The sequence below is a fragment of the Nannospalax galili genome, unplaced genomic scaffold (genome assembly GCF_000622305.1).
Source record: "Nannospalax galili isolate Female #2095 unplaced genomic scaffold, S.galili_v1.0 scaffold652, whole genome shotgun sequence".
NCBI lineage: Eukaryota > Metazoa > Chordata > Mammalia > Rodentia > Spalacidae > Nannospalax > Nannospalax galili.
Genome location: NW_008332152.1, coordinates 537818 through 555248, shown reverse-complemented (window position 1 = coordinate 555248; position 17431 = coordinate 537818). Strand labels below are relative to the sequence as shown.

The window sequence follows — 17431 nt, the reverse complement described above, 5'->3', positions numbered from 1 at the left end:
AGTTGCTCTTCTTTCGTGTTTTTCAGGGCTTTTTTTTTTTTTTTTTTATTTTATATATATATATATATATATATATATATATATATTCATAAATCTGACTAACATACATGTGTTCGTACATATACTTAGACATATTCATGCACATACACAAACATTCACACATGCACACTCACATACACTAACATTCCCACGTGACTCCACATGTTGTATCATCTTTCCTGGGCAGAGAGGATTCTTTACCTCGACTCAGACTAACCCCAGGCCCTTTGCACCAGAACCCTGCAGCGTGGAGCTGGCACTCCCCTCTGGATTCTAGGGTGCTGGTGTGAGAACTTAGATCTGCCTGACTTCCTCTGCTGGGGTCTCTTGCTCAAAGTCAGAGACCTAGGTATGCAGATCCTGCCTGGTCCCTCCACCAGATGCAAACCCTCCCCACACCAAGGTCTGTCCTGTACTCACACTCTGCACGAGGGTCCCACACTCGCCCCAGTTGGCCACCAGGAGCACATGGGTGCTGTTGCTGTCGCTCACATTGCAGGAGGGCTCTCCCAGGTACAGGGAGGCCTCAGGAATGGCCTCCTGCTGCAGGAAGCGCTTCTCAATGGCGATGACAACCTTCTCAATCTCACAGAACACCCCAACTGCGTCCGTCAGGTTCAGCCGCAGGGGCAGGTCCTGGGGCACAGAGCTGGTACCTTGCACTGGGGCAACCCAGGTCTCTGTCAAAAGAGTGGGCTGCCCTGGGCCAGGCATTTGAACTGTGTTGCCAGGAGAGCCACCTGCAGGGTCCAAGGAGACAATGGCTCAGGGCCTCTGTTTAGAGCCTAAAGGAACAGGGTAAATGGCTGAGGCCCTGCACTGTGCTCTAAGGCAGCCACACCCAGGCACTGCCTGCTCCAGGCAGTATGCAGACACTGCACAACCCAGGCTCCGGGGCTTCAGTTCATCCCCAAGGGTTAGAGAAATGCCTAGCCTATGCATGGCCAAGTCATCTACTCCATGGGACCTGGGGCTAATCTCCAAGTGGGGTCCTGAGCTGTCCTCTCAGGAGCTCAGGCCCCTTTTCCTGCCCTGGTTTCCTTCCCGCCCCAAAGCTCACACTTCCGCACTGCCCTTAGCCCTGTAAAGGTTTCTGACGCACACACCAATCCTCAGAAATCTCCTTTCCTGTTCCATGTGGATGCAGACCTCCAGACTTGACTCAGCAGACCCTTATACCCTCCTTCCAGGACTGGCTTGTCAACAGCTGGCCTGGGACCCCCCACCCCCATCCCCACCCTGCCTCCTCTCAGCATAGGGCTCCCTCTACTGTCTCCCAGCTGCCTGTGTGGCACCCCCCACACCTCAAAGCCTCCTCACGCTCCTGGGCACTGTGTCACCCCTCTGCTACCCTCTCCCACAGGATCCCAAAATTTCATCAGCCTCAACTGCATATTTGGACCAGAGGCTACCTTAGTTGGCCCTGATGGCCAGCTCCAACACACCCCTTCTGGAAAGCCCTCCCTGACCACACTGCACTGAAACAACTTGGCCTCCCCTTTGTCCTCCTACTTCACCTCAGGACCAGCACATCCCTCTGACCCAGACCCTGTTCACGCTCATAGATGGCTGCCCCCCTCTACTGAGGGTATATGAAAGAAGAGTCAGGCACACATACACATCACAGATACATAGACACAGGAAACTTGTCCAGGACATAAAAAGATGACAACTCCATTTGGACAAAAAGCCCTTAAGTAAAGGATTATGGGATTGTTACCTTCACAGAGTCTTCCAGAATATTCCACATGCGATTCAGGGGCTCCCCCCGCGCAGATGCAAGTGAAAGACCCGAAGGTGTTCTGGCAGGACATCCCTGGTGCACAGTCATCCTCCTTTCTGCCACACTCATCAAAATCTACAAAGTTTTGAGAGCAGGATGGAGCCGTGACTGGCCTGTGGGTGGCCCTGGGAAGGGCAAAGCCACCAGGTGTACGTGCTGTGAGGACAGTGCATGTCTCAGCACAAGCCAGGACACTTCGCTGGGGCTGCGGGTGGATGCTGACCTGGGAGTAGGGGCCAAGGGCCATTCTGGAAGAATACAGCCTCAGGACAGGGAAGGGATTCCAAGAGAGGAGGGTTGTTCCTCCAGCCCACTGCTATAGGCAGGAAGTGAGAAAGTCTGGGGACCCAGACCACAAACCACTGAGCCCAGCAGGCCCTGGTACCACCCCCACCCCTCACCTTTCTGCTCATTTGATCTATCGGTCACTTCAGGAAAGTGGTATGAGCCAGAAAAGCAAAGCAAAGACCACAGACCACTGGGCTCCAGGCTCATCGATTTCCTTCTGGCCTTTTAAAATGTACTTATTTTTATTTATGTATGTGTGTGTGTGCATGCATACGTGCGCACGCACACACCTGCACCTGTTTTTAAATATTTTATTATTTTTATTTTATGTGTAAGTATAGTGCCTGCATGTAAGCGCATCTGTGTCATGCAATGCCCATGGAGGTCAAAACAGGGCATTGGATCCCCTGGAACTGGAGTTATAGATCGTCGTTAGCCTCCAGGTAGGCACTGGGAATCAAACCCAGGTCCTCTGCAAGGGCATTCAGTGCTCTTAACCAGATATGTGCAGGTACCCTCAGATGCCAGAAGAGGGAGTCAAAACTCTTACAACTGGACTTGCAAGTGGTTGTGAGCCACCCACTGTGGGTACTGAGAACCAAAGCTGGGTCTTCAGGAGCAGCAAGTGCTTTAACTGATGAGCCACCTTCTCTCCGGCCCCCTCCTTCAGGCCTTTAAAACATAAACTCCAGGGACGGGGATGGGGCTCAGTGGTAGCCCACTTTCTTAGCATGGGGAGAGGCCATGGGTTTGATTACCAGCGCATACAAACACAAAGGTATGCACACTCATAAACACACACTTGCACACAAACACACATGCACATACATGTGTGCACATGCACCTCTTTTCTTGACCCTGCCTTTCTAGCACCTTCCATCTCGATGCCCATAGTGTAGACAGAACTCAGGACACCTCCTACCGCAGACTATTGATTCTCTCCAATGCTTTCAAATCAGCACCGGCAATGGCATTATTTGTGGTCAGAACTAAGGTTCCTCTCCTCAGGACAAAGTTCCAGAATGCTACTGCCAAGCCACTGAGGAAGAATGCCTGTGGGGCCGCTGGCATCCATTGCTGCCTTGGCTCCCTAAAAAGGTGAAGCGATTCTTGCCCCCAGCCAGCCCCACAGACCCCTCAAGCATCAGCTGGCTGTGCTTTGTCGGGTCGGTGCTTGTCTCAGAAAGAAAGGATTTGGGACTTTTTATTTTGCCCCATTTTTAGGTTTTTTTTTTTTTTTCTTTTGCAATTCGCTGGACAAAGGGAGTAAGCAAGCTATTTTGATGGCAGCACCCTCAGTGATCAGGTGTGTGTTAGTGACCTGTGCTTCTTCTATGGGGTGTTGTCTCTTGGGGCCCTTTGCACACTTATCAGCAGGCTCACAGCATCTGCCATTGTTTTGTGCAACTTCATCTATATTTAGGGCATTAGCTCTCCCCTAGTAGAAGTTTTCTGTCCTTCTTTCCTTCCCATCTTCAAAAAATATTTTATTTCTTTATTTTATGTGTATGCATGCATTGCCTGCATGTGTATAAGTGCACCTGTGTTGTGCAATGCCCTTGGAGGTCAGAAAAGGGCATCAGATCCCCTAAAACCAGAGTTCTGGACAGTTGTTAGCCGCTATGTGGGTGCTGGAAACCAAACCCGGGTCCTCTGCAAGAGCAGCTTAACCACTGAGCCATCTCTCCAGTTTTTCTCTCTCTCTTTTTTTTGGGGGGGGGTCTTTTTGAGACAGGGTCTCCCTGTAGCCCCAGCTGTCCTAGAACTCACTATGTAGACCAGGCTGGCCTTGAACTCACAGAGCTCTGCCTGCCTCTGCCTCCCAAGTGCTGGGATTAAAGGCGTGCGCCACCACGCCCGGCCCTCTCTCTTTTTTTTAAGACCTGTCATATTGTGCAGCCCTAGAACTCGCTATGTAGACCAGACTGGCCTAGAACTCACAGAGATCCACCTGCCTCTGCCTCCCGAGTGCTAGGACTACAGGTGTGCAGCACCACGCCGACCTAGAAGGGTTTTTCCCTATTGTCTCTTTAATGGTAACTGTACTCTGCTTGACATAAGAGATTTTATAGTTTTAGAAAGTCAAGAATTTCAGCCTTTTCCTCTGAATGCCTGATTTTCTTTGGGAAATCCTTATTCCCCAAACTAATTTTAAAAAACCATTAATCTTCAATTGTAAAGTCTTAACATTTTTAATATTTTATTACTTTTATTTTATGTGTATGCATGTATTGTCTGCATATAGGTAAGTGCACCTGTGTCATGCAATGCCCACGGAGGACAGAAGAGGCTGTCGGATCCCCTGGAACTGGGGTTATGGACAGTTGTTAGCTGGCATTTGTGGGTGCTGGGATTTGAACCCAGGTCTTCTGCAAGAACAGTCAGTGATCTTAACCGCTGAGCCATCTCTCCAGCTCCGTAGTCTTAACTTTAAAAAAAAATCTACCTATGGGCTGGAGAGATGGCTCAGTGGTTACACACACACACGTGCACACACATGCACGCACACTAAAAATGAATAAACACTTTTAAAATCTATTGATAAGTCAGTTTTCAGTCCTTTTATGGGGGTTCTAAGTCGCCTTCCTCTCCTTGCTTTTCCTCACTAGCTCTTTTGCTAGGATCTCCATGGCAACCATGCCTTGGACAGTCTGGCTGCCACCAAAGCATGGGGTGACAGGGGAGGGGCATCCCCAAGACCACTGACCGTTCAATGTTTAACAGTAACTGTGACAGGTAAGTAGTAAGGCAGGTGTGAAGGCCCCACCCGCTCCACCTGCAGCTCCTGGGAGGCCCCAAGAGGAGGCTCCGGGTACATCTTCCTGACTGAGGCCACTACTGGTCTCCTGCTGCCTCTGGTTCCAGAATTTGGAGCGGCCACTCTCAATGCCAGCCCTTGCATACCGTGTAGGACGGTGTCGCCTCTGACCACCTCCAGCACAGACGTGTTCTGTAAGGCAGCGAGGAAGGCGGCAGATGCCTCCCTGACATCCAGGTCCCCGATTATTAACAGATCAAACTCCACCACGATGCTGCCGTTGGTGATGCCAGTGACATCCACTCTGATCCTGCCTGTGTCCATATGCTGACGCAGCATGGCTGGCAAGGAGTCCCGCACCTTAGAGAAACAGGCCACGAGAGAAGTCAGGTCACAGGTTATTTGTTCTAAGAACAAATCCTCCTGGGGTTCTGCCTAGCAGCACAGCTGGGTCCAAGTCCCAGATTATGTTTTGCCCTTCCCTGTCTGTGGGGTCTGAAAGCCCAGCACTAACACTTGCAGGTGCCCGTGACACTGAGGGGCCCTCTCCCCCAAAAAGCAGCAGACAGCTACAGAGACCTGTCTGCAGGTTGAACGGGGGCAATGCACGGCAGGGATCCCACACTCAAAGGCCTGTAACACGGAGGTTCACAGTGGCAGTTACAGCCAGCTGCCCTTAGCTCAGAGCTAGGGGAGGCAGCGGGCTGAATGAGTGGTCCTACGGAAGACGATCACCTGCTCCCTTTGATTTTCTAGAACTTTCCTTTGCCCCTGACGCTGCAGAATATTTCCCTGTTCTTCCTCCCCTCCTGTCCCCAGGCCATGTCTGCAGCAACCTTATCAGGATGGACAGTTCCTGCCTCTGAAAGGCTTGTTTTGTTCTCTGTCCCTTCAGACAGAGTCTTGTGTCAGGGACTACATCCATCCACTCCAGCCCTGAAAGACACATGCTCTTACAGTGAGCCTTAGCATCCCATGCGGTTCAAAAATCACCCTTGGAAAAGGCACCTTGAGGGATGGTCAGAGAAACCCATTAGGGGCCATGTCTCAAAGCCTGGCTCTTGGGGACACCTCTGGGCCACACAAGGCAAACAGGTCCATGGTTTTTCAGAGGCTTAGCATCCCCGACTCCAGCCAGACCCTCAGCTGTCCTTGGTTGGCTCAGTCAGCTGCATTACCTTAGCAGTCAGTGCCTCTCACCCCACCCCTGAGAGATCTGTCATAGTTTGGGATTAATGTCACCATTTCAAAGTAGTCTCCAGACAAAGCTCTAGACCCTGCTAGGGAATGAGAAGCCATTAGCCCACCACCTCCAGAACCGGCCTTGGCGTCTTTTGGATATTACAGCCACACAACTGTTTTCTATCCTGAGATTCTAGACAAACAAAAACACAACTATCTAAAAATGGGCCAAAGAGGAAATGCATTAAAAGACTAATGTAGAAGCTTGGGATGGAGACGGAGCCGCTCCAGTTAGCCACCAGAGGCATGTAGAAGGGCTAAGCACCTGTTACTTAATACCACACCAACTGTCATTTCTCTGAAGGGAGGCTGTGACCCACATTATCAATCCAACCACTGAGGACTCTTGGATTCAGGCGCTGGGAGAAACTGGGAATCCAGATAAGCAAGGCAGGGCTTCAGATCCCCAAGGAGCTCAACAGGGACAGCTCCTGGGGGTACCACGGTCCATTCCATCAGGGGGTGGTGTCCATGGACTGAATGGAACAGAACTGGACCTACTGCCACCAGCTTTAGGACACACCTTTGTATCATCACACTGAACGCTAGGTGGCGCTGACAAACCCTCTCTAATCTAGGTCTTAAACCCCCGTTTAAGGAAAAACTAAAGGTAAACATTTCCACTAGGTAAATAAGGTCACTAAATAGTAGTAAGTGCATTCTCTATACTTTAAAAAAATGTAATACGGGGCTGGGGCTGTAGTTCAGCTGGTAGAGTGCTCGCTTAGCTCGCTTAGGTGTCATCTGGAACACCATATAAACCACATCTGGTGGTGCACACCTGTAATCCCAGAACTCAGAAGGAAGAATCAAGAAGATCAGGAGTTCAAGGTCATCCTTGGCTACCTAGAGAGTTTGAGGCTAGCCTGGGATACACAAGACCCTGCCTCACTAATAATAATTAATGATGATGCGATACCACCAGCGGTTGAGGGTTGTTACTCCTACTGCTTTGTTAAGAATGTCATTTTCCAAAGTGTGCTGGAGGACGGCAGGGAAAAGACACAGGTGGGAGCGGAATGGACAATGAACGAAGGAAGCTGACCATCCACCAGTGAATAATGGACCAACAGAGTGCACACTGGAATAGTGTCCACCCATCAAAAGGAATGGAGTGCAGATGTGTGAGAAAACATGGATGAACCTGGAACACATTAAGCAAAGTGAGAAGCAGACCCAACATGTCATTAGTGGTCCAGGGGCTGGGGCAGGGCAGAGGAGGACATTTGCGATGGGTACACAGTTTCCTTTGAAAGTAGCTAATGTTCTGGAACTGGATAACTGGATGGCCATGTTAGTTGCAGATTTTTTCAAATGTCACATAAATTAAATTTTACACTTTACATTTAAAAAATTTTTATTTTATGTATATGAGTGTATTGCCTGCGTGTGTGTATGTGCACCCATGTCATGCAATACCTTCGGAGGTTAGAAAAGGGTGTTCGATCCTCTGGAACTGACGTTATGGATGGTTTTTAGCCACCATAGGGGTGCTGCAAACCGAACCTGGGTCCTCTGCAAGAGCAGCCAGAGCTCTTAACCACTGAGCAATCTCTCTAGCCCCACTTTAAATTTTTATGTATCTGAAATAGGTCTTGATTTTTTTTCTGTTTGTGTGTGTGTGTGTGTGTGTGTGAGTGAGAGAGAGAGAGAGAGAGAGAGAGAGAGGGAGGGAGATGTGGAAGTCAGAAGACAACTTATGGGAGTCATAACTCATTCTCTTGTCTAGGGAATTGAATTCAGATATCCAACTTGGTTGCAAGTGCCTTTATCTTCTGAGTCATATTGACAGCCCCAGATCTCAGTTTTGTATGGGTTCTGTGTGTGTGTGTGTGTGTGTGTGTGTGTGTGTATAAATGTATGTGTACACATACACACGTCTGTGCATATGTATTACTGGGGACTGAACCTAGGGCTTGGTGCATACTAGGTAAACACTGTAACACTGGCCTATATCCCCAGCTCTCTTGCTTTTTTAAAAATTCTGAGACAGGGTCACATCATCTCAGTAAGTTGTCCAGGCTGACCTTGAACTCATTCTGAAGCCCAGACAGTCTTTGAACTTGAGATCCTTTTACCTCAGCGTCCTGGGTGGCTGGGAAGACAAGCCTGCACCACCCAGGCCCTGTTTCAGTACTTAGTTAAATATAGAGGGACTTTCTGCTCCACAGAGCTTGAAGCAAGGTGGGTGGGGGAAAGGTGTCCTTCCCACCACCTCCAGACAGACCTCTGTCACGTAGTCCCGGTGCCCAGACCTGCTGCAGCTCTATCCCAGCCTCTTCCAAAAATGAGACGCTCATAGAACTGGTGAGTCTAATTTTTAGTTGGAAGCATCTAGAATCCATCTACCCTCCTTCCTTTCTTCCCAGGAAGTAAGGACTGACTGTTGCAACTCACCATCCTGGAGAACAGCTCTAGGAAGTCCTGATATTCCTTGCTGCTGGCATTGCGGAAGGATTCTGAATACTGGATGTTTGCTATCTGGACTTTGCCGGTGAGTTTCTGGGCCGCTGCAGGATGGAGAATTCATGAGGTCAGAGACTGTCATTTCAGGGTCTGGGTTGGCTCTGTGAACATCAAGCTGAAGCTGACCTGTCAGGTTCCAGGAAGAGGAGCACTGACTGCTGCCCATCAGCAGGGCCTACCAGGGGAGAACCACCAGGGTCAGCCAAGCGCCTACAGCTCTCCCCACGGGGAATTCATTATAGTGCAGGCAACTGGCCAGCAAACCCGGGCAGCTTGGGAAGGAGTGAGGCACCATTACACAAGCAGGGCCACAGCATGGCTGGCCGAACCTGGACTTGGGCTGGCCAAACCTGGACATGGGCTGGCCAAACCTGGACATGGGTTGGCCAAACCTGGACATGGACTGACTGAACCTGGACATGGGCTGGCCAAACCTGGACATGGACTGACCGAACCTGGACATGGGCTGGCCGAACCTGGACATGGACTGACTGAACCTGGACGTGGGCTGGCCGAACCTGGACATGGGCTCACGGCCAGCCTCTGTGCAGAGCCCACTCCTTGATGGGGGCCTGTTCAGTCAGCCCTTCTGCCCTACAGCCCCACCTCTCTGTGGTCTGAGGACAGTCGCTTTGTTGGCTGTGCATCTTTGCTCTGTGGGGCTTCTAGGAGCAGGTGGGACATGAATGTGGTCCAGGAATTTCCCAGCCACACCCTGGTTTTGGGCACAGTGGCCTCTATCCTAGTCCATCCTTCACTGAACATCTGCGACATGCAGGGGCCTCTGGGAAGTGAGGGAGAATAGCACGTTCTCCTGGGTCTTCAAGCAGGTCCCCCAAGAGCATCTCACTTCATCCCAAGACAAAGCACAAGGCCATGCCACAACACATTCCTGCTGAATCCCAAACCTCATGCCCTTGGAGTCATTACGGTCTTCGTGCCTGACGGCCAGGACCATGGCCAGTGGCACCTGCAACCTGATCCAAAAGCCAGCAGAGGCAGGACAGGAGCACAGCTTAGAGCAGGAAGCCTTTCCTCAGGCACAGGGTCACGTGCCCATGGACAGCTCATCCCTTCCAGAGTGAGGGAGACTTCAGAGGCCCACCCTCACTCAGACTCAGGAGCTTCCCTGCCTGACCGTCCAGCCAGCACCAACATGCCCATCCTCGAGCTGGCCACGAGCTTGCACAATTTTAGCATCGCCACACACTGTTCTCTAATTTCCAGTGTGAGGCTCATCTGTACTTAAAAATATACAAGTTAGGGACTGGAATGGCTCAGCAGTTGAGAGCACTGATGGCACTTCCAAAGGACCCAGGTTTGATTCCCAGCACCCACATGGAGGCCAAAAAACTGTAATTCCAGTTCCAGGTGATTTGACAACCTCTTCTGGCCTCCGTGGGCATTGCGTGACATGGGTGCACTTACACAACAATAAATAAATTAAAAAATATATTTTTAAATACACAAGTTAAAACTCTAAACTGGAGTGCTGGAGAGATGATTCAGTGGTTAAGAGCACTGGCTGCTCTTCCAGAGGAATCCAGTTCCAGGGGATCCAACGCCCTCTTCTGGCCTCCATGGGCATTGCACGGCATGGGTGCACTTACATACATGTAGACAAAACACTCATGCCCATAAAAGTAAATACTTTATATAATTAAAAAAAACTCTAAACTGTCCTTACTGAAACCCAATAGATCATCTTCAGCATCACCCAAGGACTGTAGCCCCAACTTGGGAGACACAGCACCCAGTATTTGGGAAGCTCCTTGAGATGTGAAGATGTCCTATAATGTTACAAACCTAGCTAAGTTATATGCTGAGAAAATAGCAGGTGTCAGGTGCTAACGAGAAGAAAGGGGGGATTCGATTTAATTATATACAACTCTGGAAAGGACCAACTCCCAAGTGACGGGGGGGGGGCGGGGGGGGGCTGTGCCATCACGTGATCCTGCTGCCACCCGCCCCTTCCCATAAAGTAAACCAGATGTACTTGTGCTGAAAACCCAGCAGCCTGCACACAGACCTCGCTCTGTCCAACCTTTACACATGAAAATCTCTTTGATTCTTTCCTGCTCATCCCACTGATAAGCGGTGACGCAGCCCTGAAGCCCTTACCTGTCCGCACTTTCAGGTGCGTGCCGGCACCTTCTCTCCCACACACCTTAGCCACGATCTCTACGAGGTACAAGACTCCAGGCTCCAGCCCCGACAGGGTCACATTCCTGTCCTGGGTCTCCATGTTCATGGCAGGCCCGCGGGGAGACACCAGGGTTAGGTAGAAGGTGGGGGACGGGTTGAGGCCCACTGACCACCCCAGGTGAAAGCTGGTGTGGGTCACGTTGGAGACCGTGACCCTTCCAATGGGGCCGGGAACTAGGAAGTGAAGCAGAAAGCCGGACATAAAAATCAATCCCTACATATAAAGTTGCCCTCTGTGGGCAACGGCACTCAGTCTACAGCAGAGGCAGGGTAATGCCAGACACGGGGCACACTGGAATGTCGTCCCGCAGAGATGATGCCCCTGTGAGGGGGCCTTGTAGGCCCCTAGCCTGGGCTTCCAGGGATCAGTTCCCAGCTATGTTTTGTTCAAAGGATGGTTTGGATCTGGCCCTGAGGTCCCCGGCTGTTCCAACCACCCCTCCTCAGCTGGCTCTAGGTGACTGCTTCATAAGCCTGTCTGCTTAACCCTGTGTGGGTGTCCTGGGCTCAGCCATTGCTATGACTGGCCCGAGAGTCAGTCTGACAGGGAAGTCACTGACAGTTGGTGGAACAATCCTGGTGTACACGGGTTGGCAAACTGGGTCCTGGAGCCCCTGCTGTGCCCCAGAGGAAACATGGAGAACTCACACTTGACAGTGGTTCTGACTGAGCAAAATTCACAGCTCTACAAACTCACAAAGAAGCTACCAGTCAGGCTCTGTGAGTGGTCACAGCCTTGGCTGTCTGCTGCTGGGAGCCGCCACTCGCTTCTGGGTGTCCCCAGGATTTGGTGATGGTTAAACTGTTTATGTACCACATGGATCTGCCAGGGGTTGCAGCACAGCTGTGGGGTGTAGACAACTGAGGTGCACACCGCTGGGTATAGACGGTGGGAGGACAGACATCTGCAGTGCATAACTGCTGGGGTTTCAACAGGGCTGAGCGTCCAGGGCAGCTGAGCTGGACCACGTGTACAGTACTGCTAGAGGTTGTAGGTTTGTTGGGGAATCCTGCTTCAGGGCCCGATGGCACACACACTCCCCCAAGGCTCCTCCCACTCCCCTGCCCATCCTCTGCCCCAGCTGCTGCAAGGTAAGGATCCTTAGGACGTGAGTAGAGGGTTAGGGATGAAAGGGGGGCCTTTTCTCTCCCTAACTAGATCAGGACCACACAGCTCTGTGCCTAGGTCCTCATGCTTGACAGGAAAGGACTGCAGTTCTGACATGAGGGTTCATGAAGTCCCTGCCCCCTTGATGACTTACCACAGGCAGAGGGCTCTGGAGCCACAGGGGTTGGGACTGATGGCAGGCCTGGGAAAGAGGATGGTGGGGGACCCTCATTCTGCAGTCTTGTAGAGTTCAGAGGTGTCTCCTGAGTGGGGATGCTGGGATGCCACACAACATGGTCTGTGGGGCCTTTGGTCAGGGCAGGCCAGAAGGATGGGTCTGTGGTAGAGTCTCCTTGTAACTGCCCAGGAGTGTCCAGTGGGCCATCTGTGGTCCAGGAGCCATGGGTTGGTCCTGGAGCCCTGGAGGAGGAACTGGCCACCCCACTGCTACTCTCATGACCTGTTCCCAGGCTCGGGGCCATGCTGAACACCTCCATACCTTGACCTGTGCCGTTCCTCCCCTGCCCCACTGTGCTAATGCCCCCTCTTCTGGGTGGGGGCCCTGGAGTCTGGGCCTGAGCTCCTTTTGGGGTATTCTGTGGGTTCCTGGGGCTTGAGGATAAGGTGAAGGTCTCTGAGCCAAGGGCTGTGGCTCCCACGCTGACAGCTGGGGCTGTGACTCTGGTTGCTGTAGACAGCCCACCTCCTGTGGGGGTCACCATGTCACCTGCAAGACATATTTACTGTCAGATGCCAGGAGCAGCTAGCAAGGCTCATCAGACTTCATCCAGCAAGAGCCCTCACCAGAGAAAGACATCACCACATAAAATGTGGTCCCCACGCCCCATGGGGTCCCAAGCATGGACACAGGCCTCTCAGAGGTGCTAACTAGTGGATAAGAAAAGCACAAGGCAGGCTGGGGGGCTAGCTCAGTCAGTAAAGTGCTCACTTTACAGTGCTCACTGTGTGAGCCCAAAGACCTGAGTTCAATCCCCAGAACGCATGAGCTGGAGGGACACTCAGTGGTTGGGAGCTGGAGGGACACTCAGTGGTTGGGAGCTCCTGCTGCTCTTCCAGAGGAAGTTTGTTCCCAGCACCCACATGAGCAGCTTATAACACATTGTAAAACTCAAGTTCCACTGACACAACAGCTATCAGCGCTATCAAAGTGCCTGAAACAAATCCTGAGTCCATCGCTCTCCAGTCCAGCCTTGGCAAACAAAAGAGAAATGAGCAGGAACCCAACAGAGGGATGCTTTTGGAAGTTCTCATCAAGAAATCCCAGTGGACTCTGATATGAACATTTGAAATTTGCCCTGTTCTGACTTTTTTTCTAGTTCCCTGTCTAGAACTTGTAACGCTAATTACTCTTGCCTTTACTTCTCCTATTCACCAGTCAAGGACTTTCTTTTCCCCCTATAGGTAAGAGTTATGCAACTTGGGAGTCTTTTAGACAGACCCACTGGAGGGATACCCCAATTGCCTCATCCGCATCCCTGTTCAGCATGGAAGTAGCCAGAGCAGTGTGCGTCCTGATTCCCTATTGGCAATATGAGTAACCCCTTCAGAGGATGGTGTGATAAGAATAGGAGGTAGGAATTGGCTAGGCAGTTAGGGTAAAAAGACCCCAAAGAAAAGTAGCCAGTTTCTTGGCTAAAAGTCAAAAAAAAACCTCCAGTTCCAGCAATCTGACACCCTCTTCTGGCCTCCACGGGCATCTGCACCCACATGTACATGCCTCACACAAACACACACATATACACAGAATATAAGTAAAATCTTAAAAACAAACATGAACATTGTGCTATGCACATGTAACCCAGGCTCTTGGGAGGAAGAGACAGGAAGATTCCTGGGGCTCACTGACAAAACAGTCTAGCCCTAATCAGTGAACTAGGGAATGACATCCAAGGTTGACATCTGGCCTCTACATGCATGTGCGTGCACACACATACACACACACGTGCACTTCCCACATGTACACACATGCACACATACAAAAGAAAAGAAAAAAAGGAGACAAACTGCAGGGATAGAAGACAATGCACAAAATGCTTATGAAACCTTGGCAAACAGTCCCCAGTACTCCTTCCCCCAGCCAAGTCTTACCACGGGAGGGCAAGTAGGAGCTAAGCCCCTCCTATGCTCCAGCATACTCCCAGGGCAGACACGACAAATCAGCCACAGCACCAAATATCTGCCAGTGGCTTCCTCCTGCTTCTCTAAGAGACTTGGAGGCACAGGCATGGTAGGACCAGGGCTCAGGGGCCCCCCAGAGGGGCCCTCCTCCAGCACACCGGACTTCTATACTCTCCCAGTCTTGAGGCCACCTGGGGAGGACTCCTCCCTCCTGGATGTGCTTGGGGACTTTCATAAGGCTGAGGTACTGCATTTCCATGGACCTTTATACTCTCCATAAAAATAATCTACTTAAATTATATTTTACGATTTAATGATATTGCCTTGAGATAAAGAGCAATGGAAACACTCGCTGTTAGATATATTTACCGTACATTCATTCCTCCTGAATTTAAATGGAAATGGAAATATTTCCGTGGGCCCTTGCATTACTGTGGCCCTCAGCACTATGCCTGGTGAAGCCGGCCCTCCCATCCCAGGCCCCAGAACAGGGCAGGGGACACGCACCTTTGCAGACCCGGCCAGCCCGGGAGGGGTTGGCATCCCTGGTTGTGAGGCACTGACAGGTGTAGAATCCCTCCAGGTTGATGCACCGGGCATCTGGGGAGCAGTCGTGCTCTGAGCTATGCGCACACTCATCCCAGTCTGTGAGGAGAGGAGGACGCAGAATTAGTGAGAAAGTGCCCAGGCTGGTCAGGAAACACAAGGGAAGGGATGAAAGTCTTCCTGAGTGCGGACAGCCTTCCTGGGGATGAGGCCTGGGTCTCTTAGACCCAGAGTCCAGTGCCCAGTGTGAGAACCTTCTGTCTCAAAGCGAGTCAGCACTAGGGCTGATCAAGCAGATCTGCAGGTGAACAGGCCACAAGGTTGATAGATATTCCACAGTGCTGAGCCCTCGCCACAAGACAAAGGGAGCCCCCATACCCTCCCCTACATGAACCCTCAAACCCTTTCACTCAGTGTTCTGGACCTGCGGCCAAGGAGCTGAGCCCACCCCAGGGTGCCTTCTGCAGCCTAAAACAGTGGGGAGTCGCAACCACTGGCCCTTGTTTCCCGTGGAGGAAGCCAGGATAAGGTTTACATTTTACTTCATTTGCCCTTCAGATAAGGAAAAGATTGGCTCCGACTACTGCTGCCTGGGCTACTTGTGAGCTGGAGGCACACCCTGCCAGAGGGAGACAAACCTTGTACTGTCGTCCCCTGCTGGTCCACCTGGAACACGGTGCTTGCAGACAGAAGCTGGAGTATGGGCTTCAGCATGGAGACGCCCACTGGGAACTCGGGGTCTTGCAGGGTGAGTCTAAGTGTCACCACCAGGCTCCCTGCCTGCAGGTTCACGAGCTGTAGTCTCAGCTTCCCACGACTGGACAGGTCAGAAATTGCCGGCGGAAAGGCAGTTTCCACCTAGCCAGGAGAAGGTCACAGCTGCTTAGACAGAACACAGAGACACCCATCCAGCCATGGGGCCCACCCGGCTCTCCCTGGGACAGTGGGAATCCCCACAGCACCCAGTACAACCAAGCCACCAGCCACAGGCATCAAATGGACCTCTTAGTCCTCCTAGAAATGGGTAAGGAATGTGCACATGTAAGCGAGAGACAGGCTTCCAGCTTGCTTGATGAACTAACGGGGAGGGGCAGTATGGTCTCCGTAACTCCTGGTGGCTGTCCCTTCCTTACTGGGAAGAAGACAGCCTGGCTTCAACCTTCCTACCACTCATCCATGAGCACAGGGATTAATACTGGGGAAAGGGTTCTCTAAGAACCTTGAAGGTGCTCCTGGAGGCTCAGGCAGGAGGATTCAAGGTCTGCCCAGTGAGCTACATGGTGAGTTCCAAGCAAGCCTAGCCTATAGAGTAAGACCCTCATTTCTCCAAATAAAGATCTGCTCCCCCTGCAGGCAGATATCAGGGGCAACACCCCCTCCTCCATCTGGCATGTCTAAACACCCTGCAAGTAGAACGCCTCAGGTCCATTCGTTCCAGACTCTTTCCAAGGAGGCTGATAGGGTGAGTGGCCTAGAGACTTCGGGATGGTGGCTCCTTCCAGAGCAAAAGGCGGTTCCTTCTGCCATCCAACATAGCAAATTGTTCCCCTCTGGAGCAAGGTTTAGGTGGTTTGCCTGCAGCATGTTGTAAAAGATTTGGGCTCCCGAAGCCCAGGGGTCCTCAGCTGAGACACAGCCCCTGCATGGGCTCCCCTGGGAGGAGGAGTAAGATGGGACCAGCCCTGTGTAATTCTTGGGCCACCAGCTGTGTGGAAGTGACAGGGACTCTGTCTCTGACCCAGGAACCTGGTGTCTTCTGCCGGTGTGACTCTACAGTAAGCTAGCTCGTCATTTGCCAAAGATAAACTGGGCAGTTGAGGTGGTCAGCCTTTCCTCTATCCTAGCACCCAGGGTAGACAGTGAACACTGGCTCAGCTCCCCAGGCGGGATGCTCTCACATCTTCTGTTTCCATAGGGAGCAGCAAACAGAAGCTGAGATTTGCAGCAGATCCTGTGCTTGGAAAGCGGCACCAGCACAGGACATCAGAGTCTAGGGCAGAAACTTCCCAGCAAGTCGAGCCGCACAGTCATTTGACCTGAGATACTTACTTACCTGAGGGTGGATTGCCCCAGTGTGGAGGTCTGCCACCCCGTGAGAGGAGTGGAGGGATTACTGTGTGATGGGGGCGTGGCCTCCTGGGGGGGGTTGTGTGGGTGTGCACACGTGCGTCCATCCTCAGTCTAAGGACTCAAAGGCAGGCCAGTGGTCCGAATTCCCATTACCTCATGAAGCAGCTCTCGGGAAAAGTTCAGGAATGCCTCACTGCTGCAGTTGAGAAGCTGGTCCGTCAGGTTACGGTTCGTGATCCGTATTGTGATTCCAAAAACCCAGGCATCTGAGACAGAGGTGACGGATCAGCCAAAATCCAAAGATTGGAAGTCTGGGTCTGAGGGGTATCTTGGTGGTAGAATGCTAGCCTAGCATGTACATGACCCTGGGTTCCGGTGTCAGCAACTCCCTCTCTCTCTCTCTCTCTCTCTCTCTCTCTCTCTCTCTCTCTTACACACACACACACACACACACACACGCACATGCACACAGTCACATGCTTTCTGTGTTTTCCATTAAAACCTCTTAATTTGAGGGAGACATTTTTAAAAGCCAGATTGAGGGGACTGGGTGTGGTGAGATGTACCTCTTCAATCTCAGCACTATGGAGGCAGAGACAGGTGGATCTCTGAGAGACTGAGGCCAGCCTGGTCTACATAGCCAGTTCTGGGTCAGCCTATACTACAGGGAGACCCTGTCTCCAAAAAATTAGATAGAGAGGTGAATTTTAGATTGAAGTCAAACTGGAGAAATCCTATGAGGAGTGCTGATCCTGCACAGGAGTGAGAGAATCTGTCAGCCTCAGTG

At 51.5% G+C, this 17431-nt stretch overlaps 1 protein-coding gene across 1 annotated transcript in view; it reads right to left on the bottom strand.

Annotated features, from left to right (window-relative positions):
* The window catches only part of Umodl1 (uromodulin like 1), a 49364-nt gene that overhangs the window by 9973 nt on the left and 21960 nt on the right, over positions 1-17431 (bottom strand). The window contains exons 5-14 of the mRNA XM_029560793.1: positions 16798-16910; positions 15213-15432; positions 14536-14673; positions 12389-12616; positions 12044-12274; positions 10698-10955; positions 8508-8620; positions 5015-5228; positions 1760-1897; positions 460-779 (exon numbers count right to left, since the gene is read on the bottom strand). Of these exons, the coding sequence (XP_029416653.1) occupies positions 460-779; positions 1760-1897; positions 5015-5228; positions 8508-8620; positions 10698-10955; positions 12044-12274; positions 12389-12616; positions 14536-14673; positions 15213-15432; positions 16798-16910 (1973 nt within the window). The remainder of the gene's footprint in view (positions 1-459; positions 780-1759; positions 1898-5014; positions 5229-8507; positions 8621-10697; positions 10956-12043; positions 12275-12388; positions 12617-14535; positions 14674-15212; positions 15433-16797; positions 16911-17431) is intronic.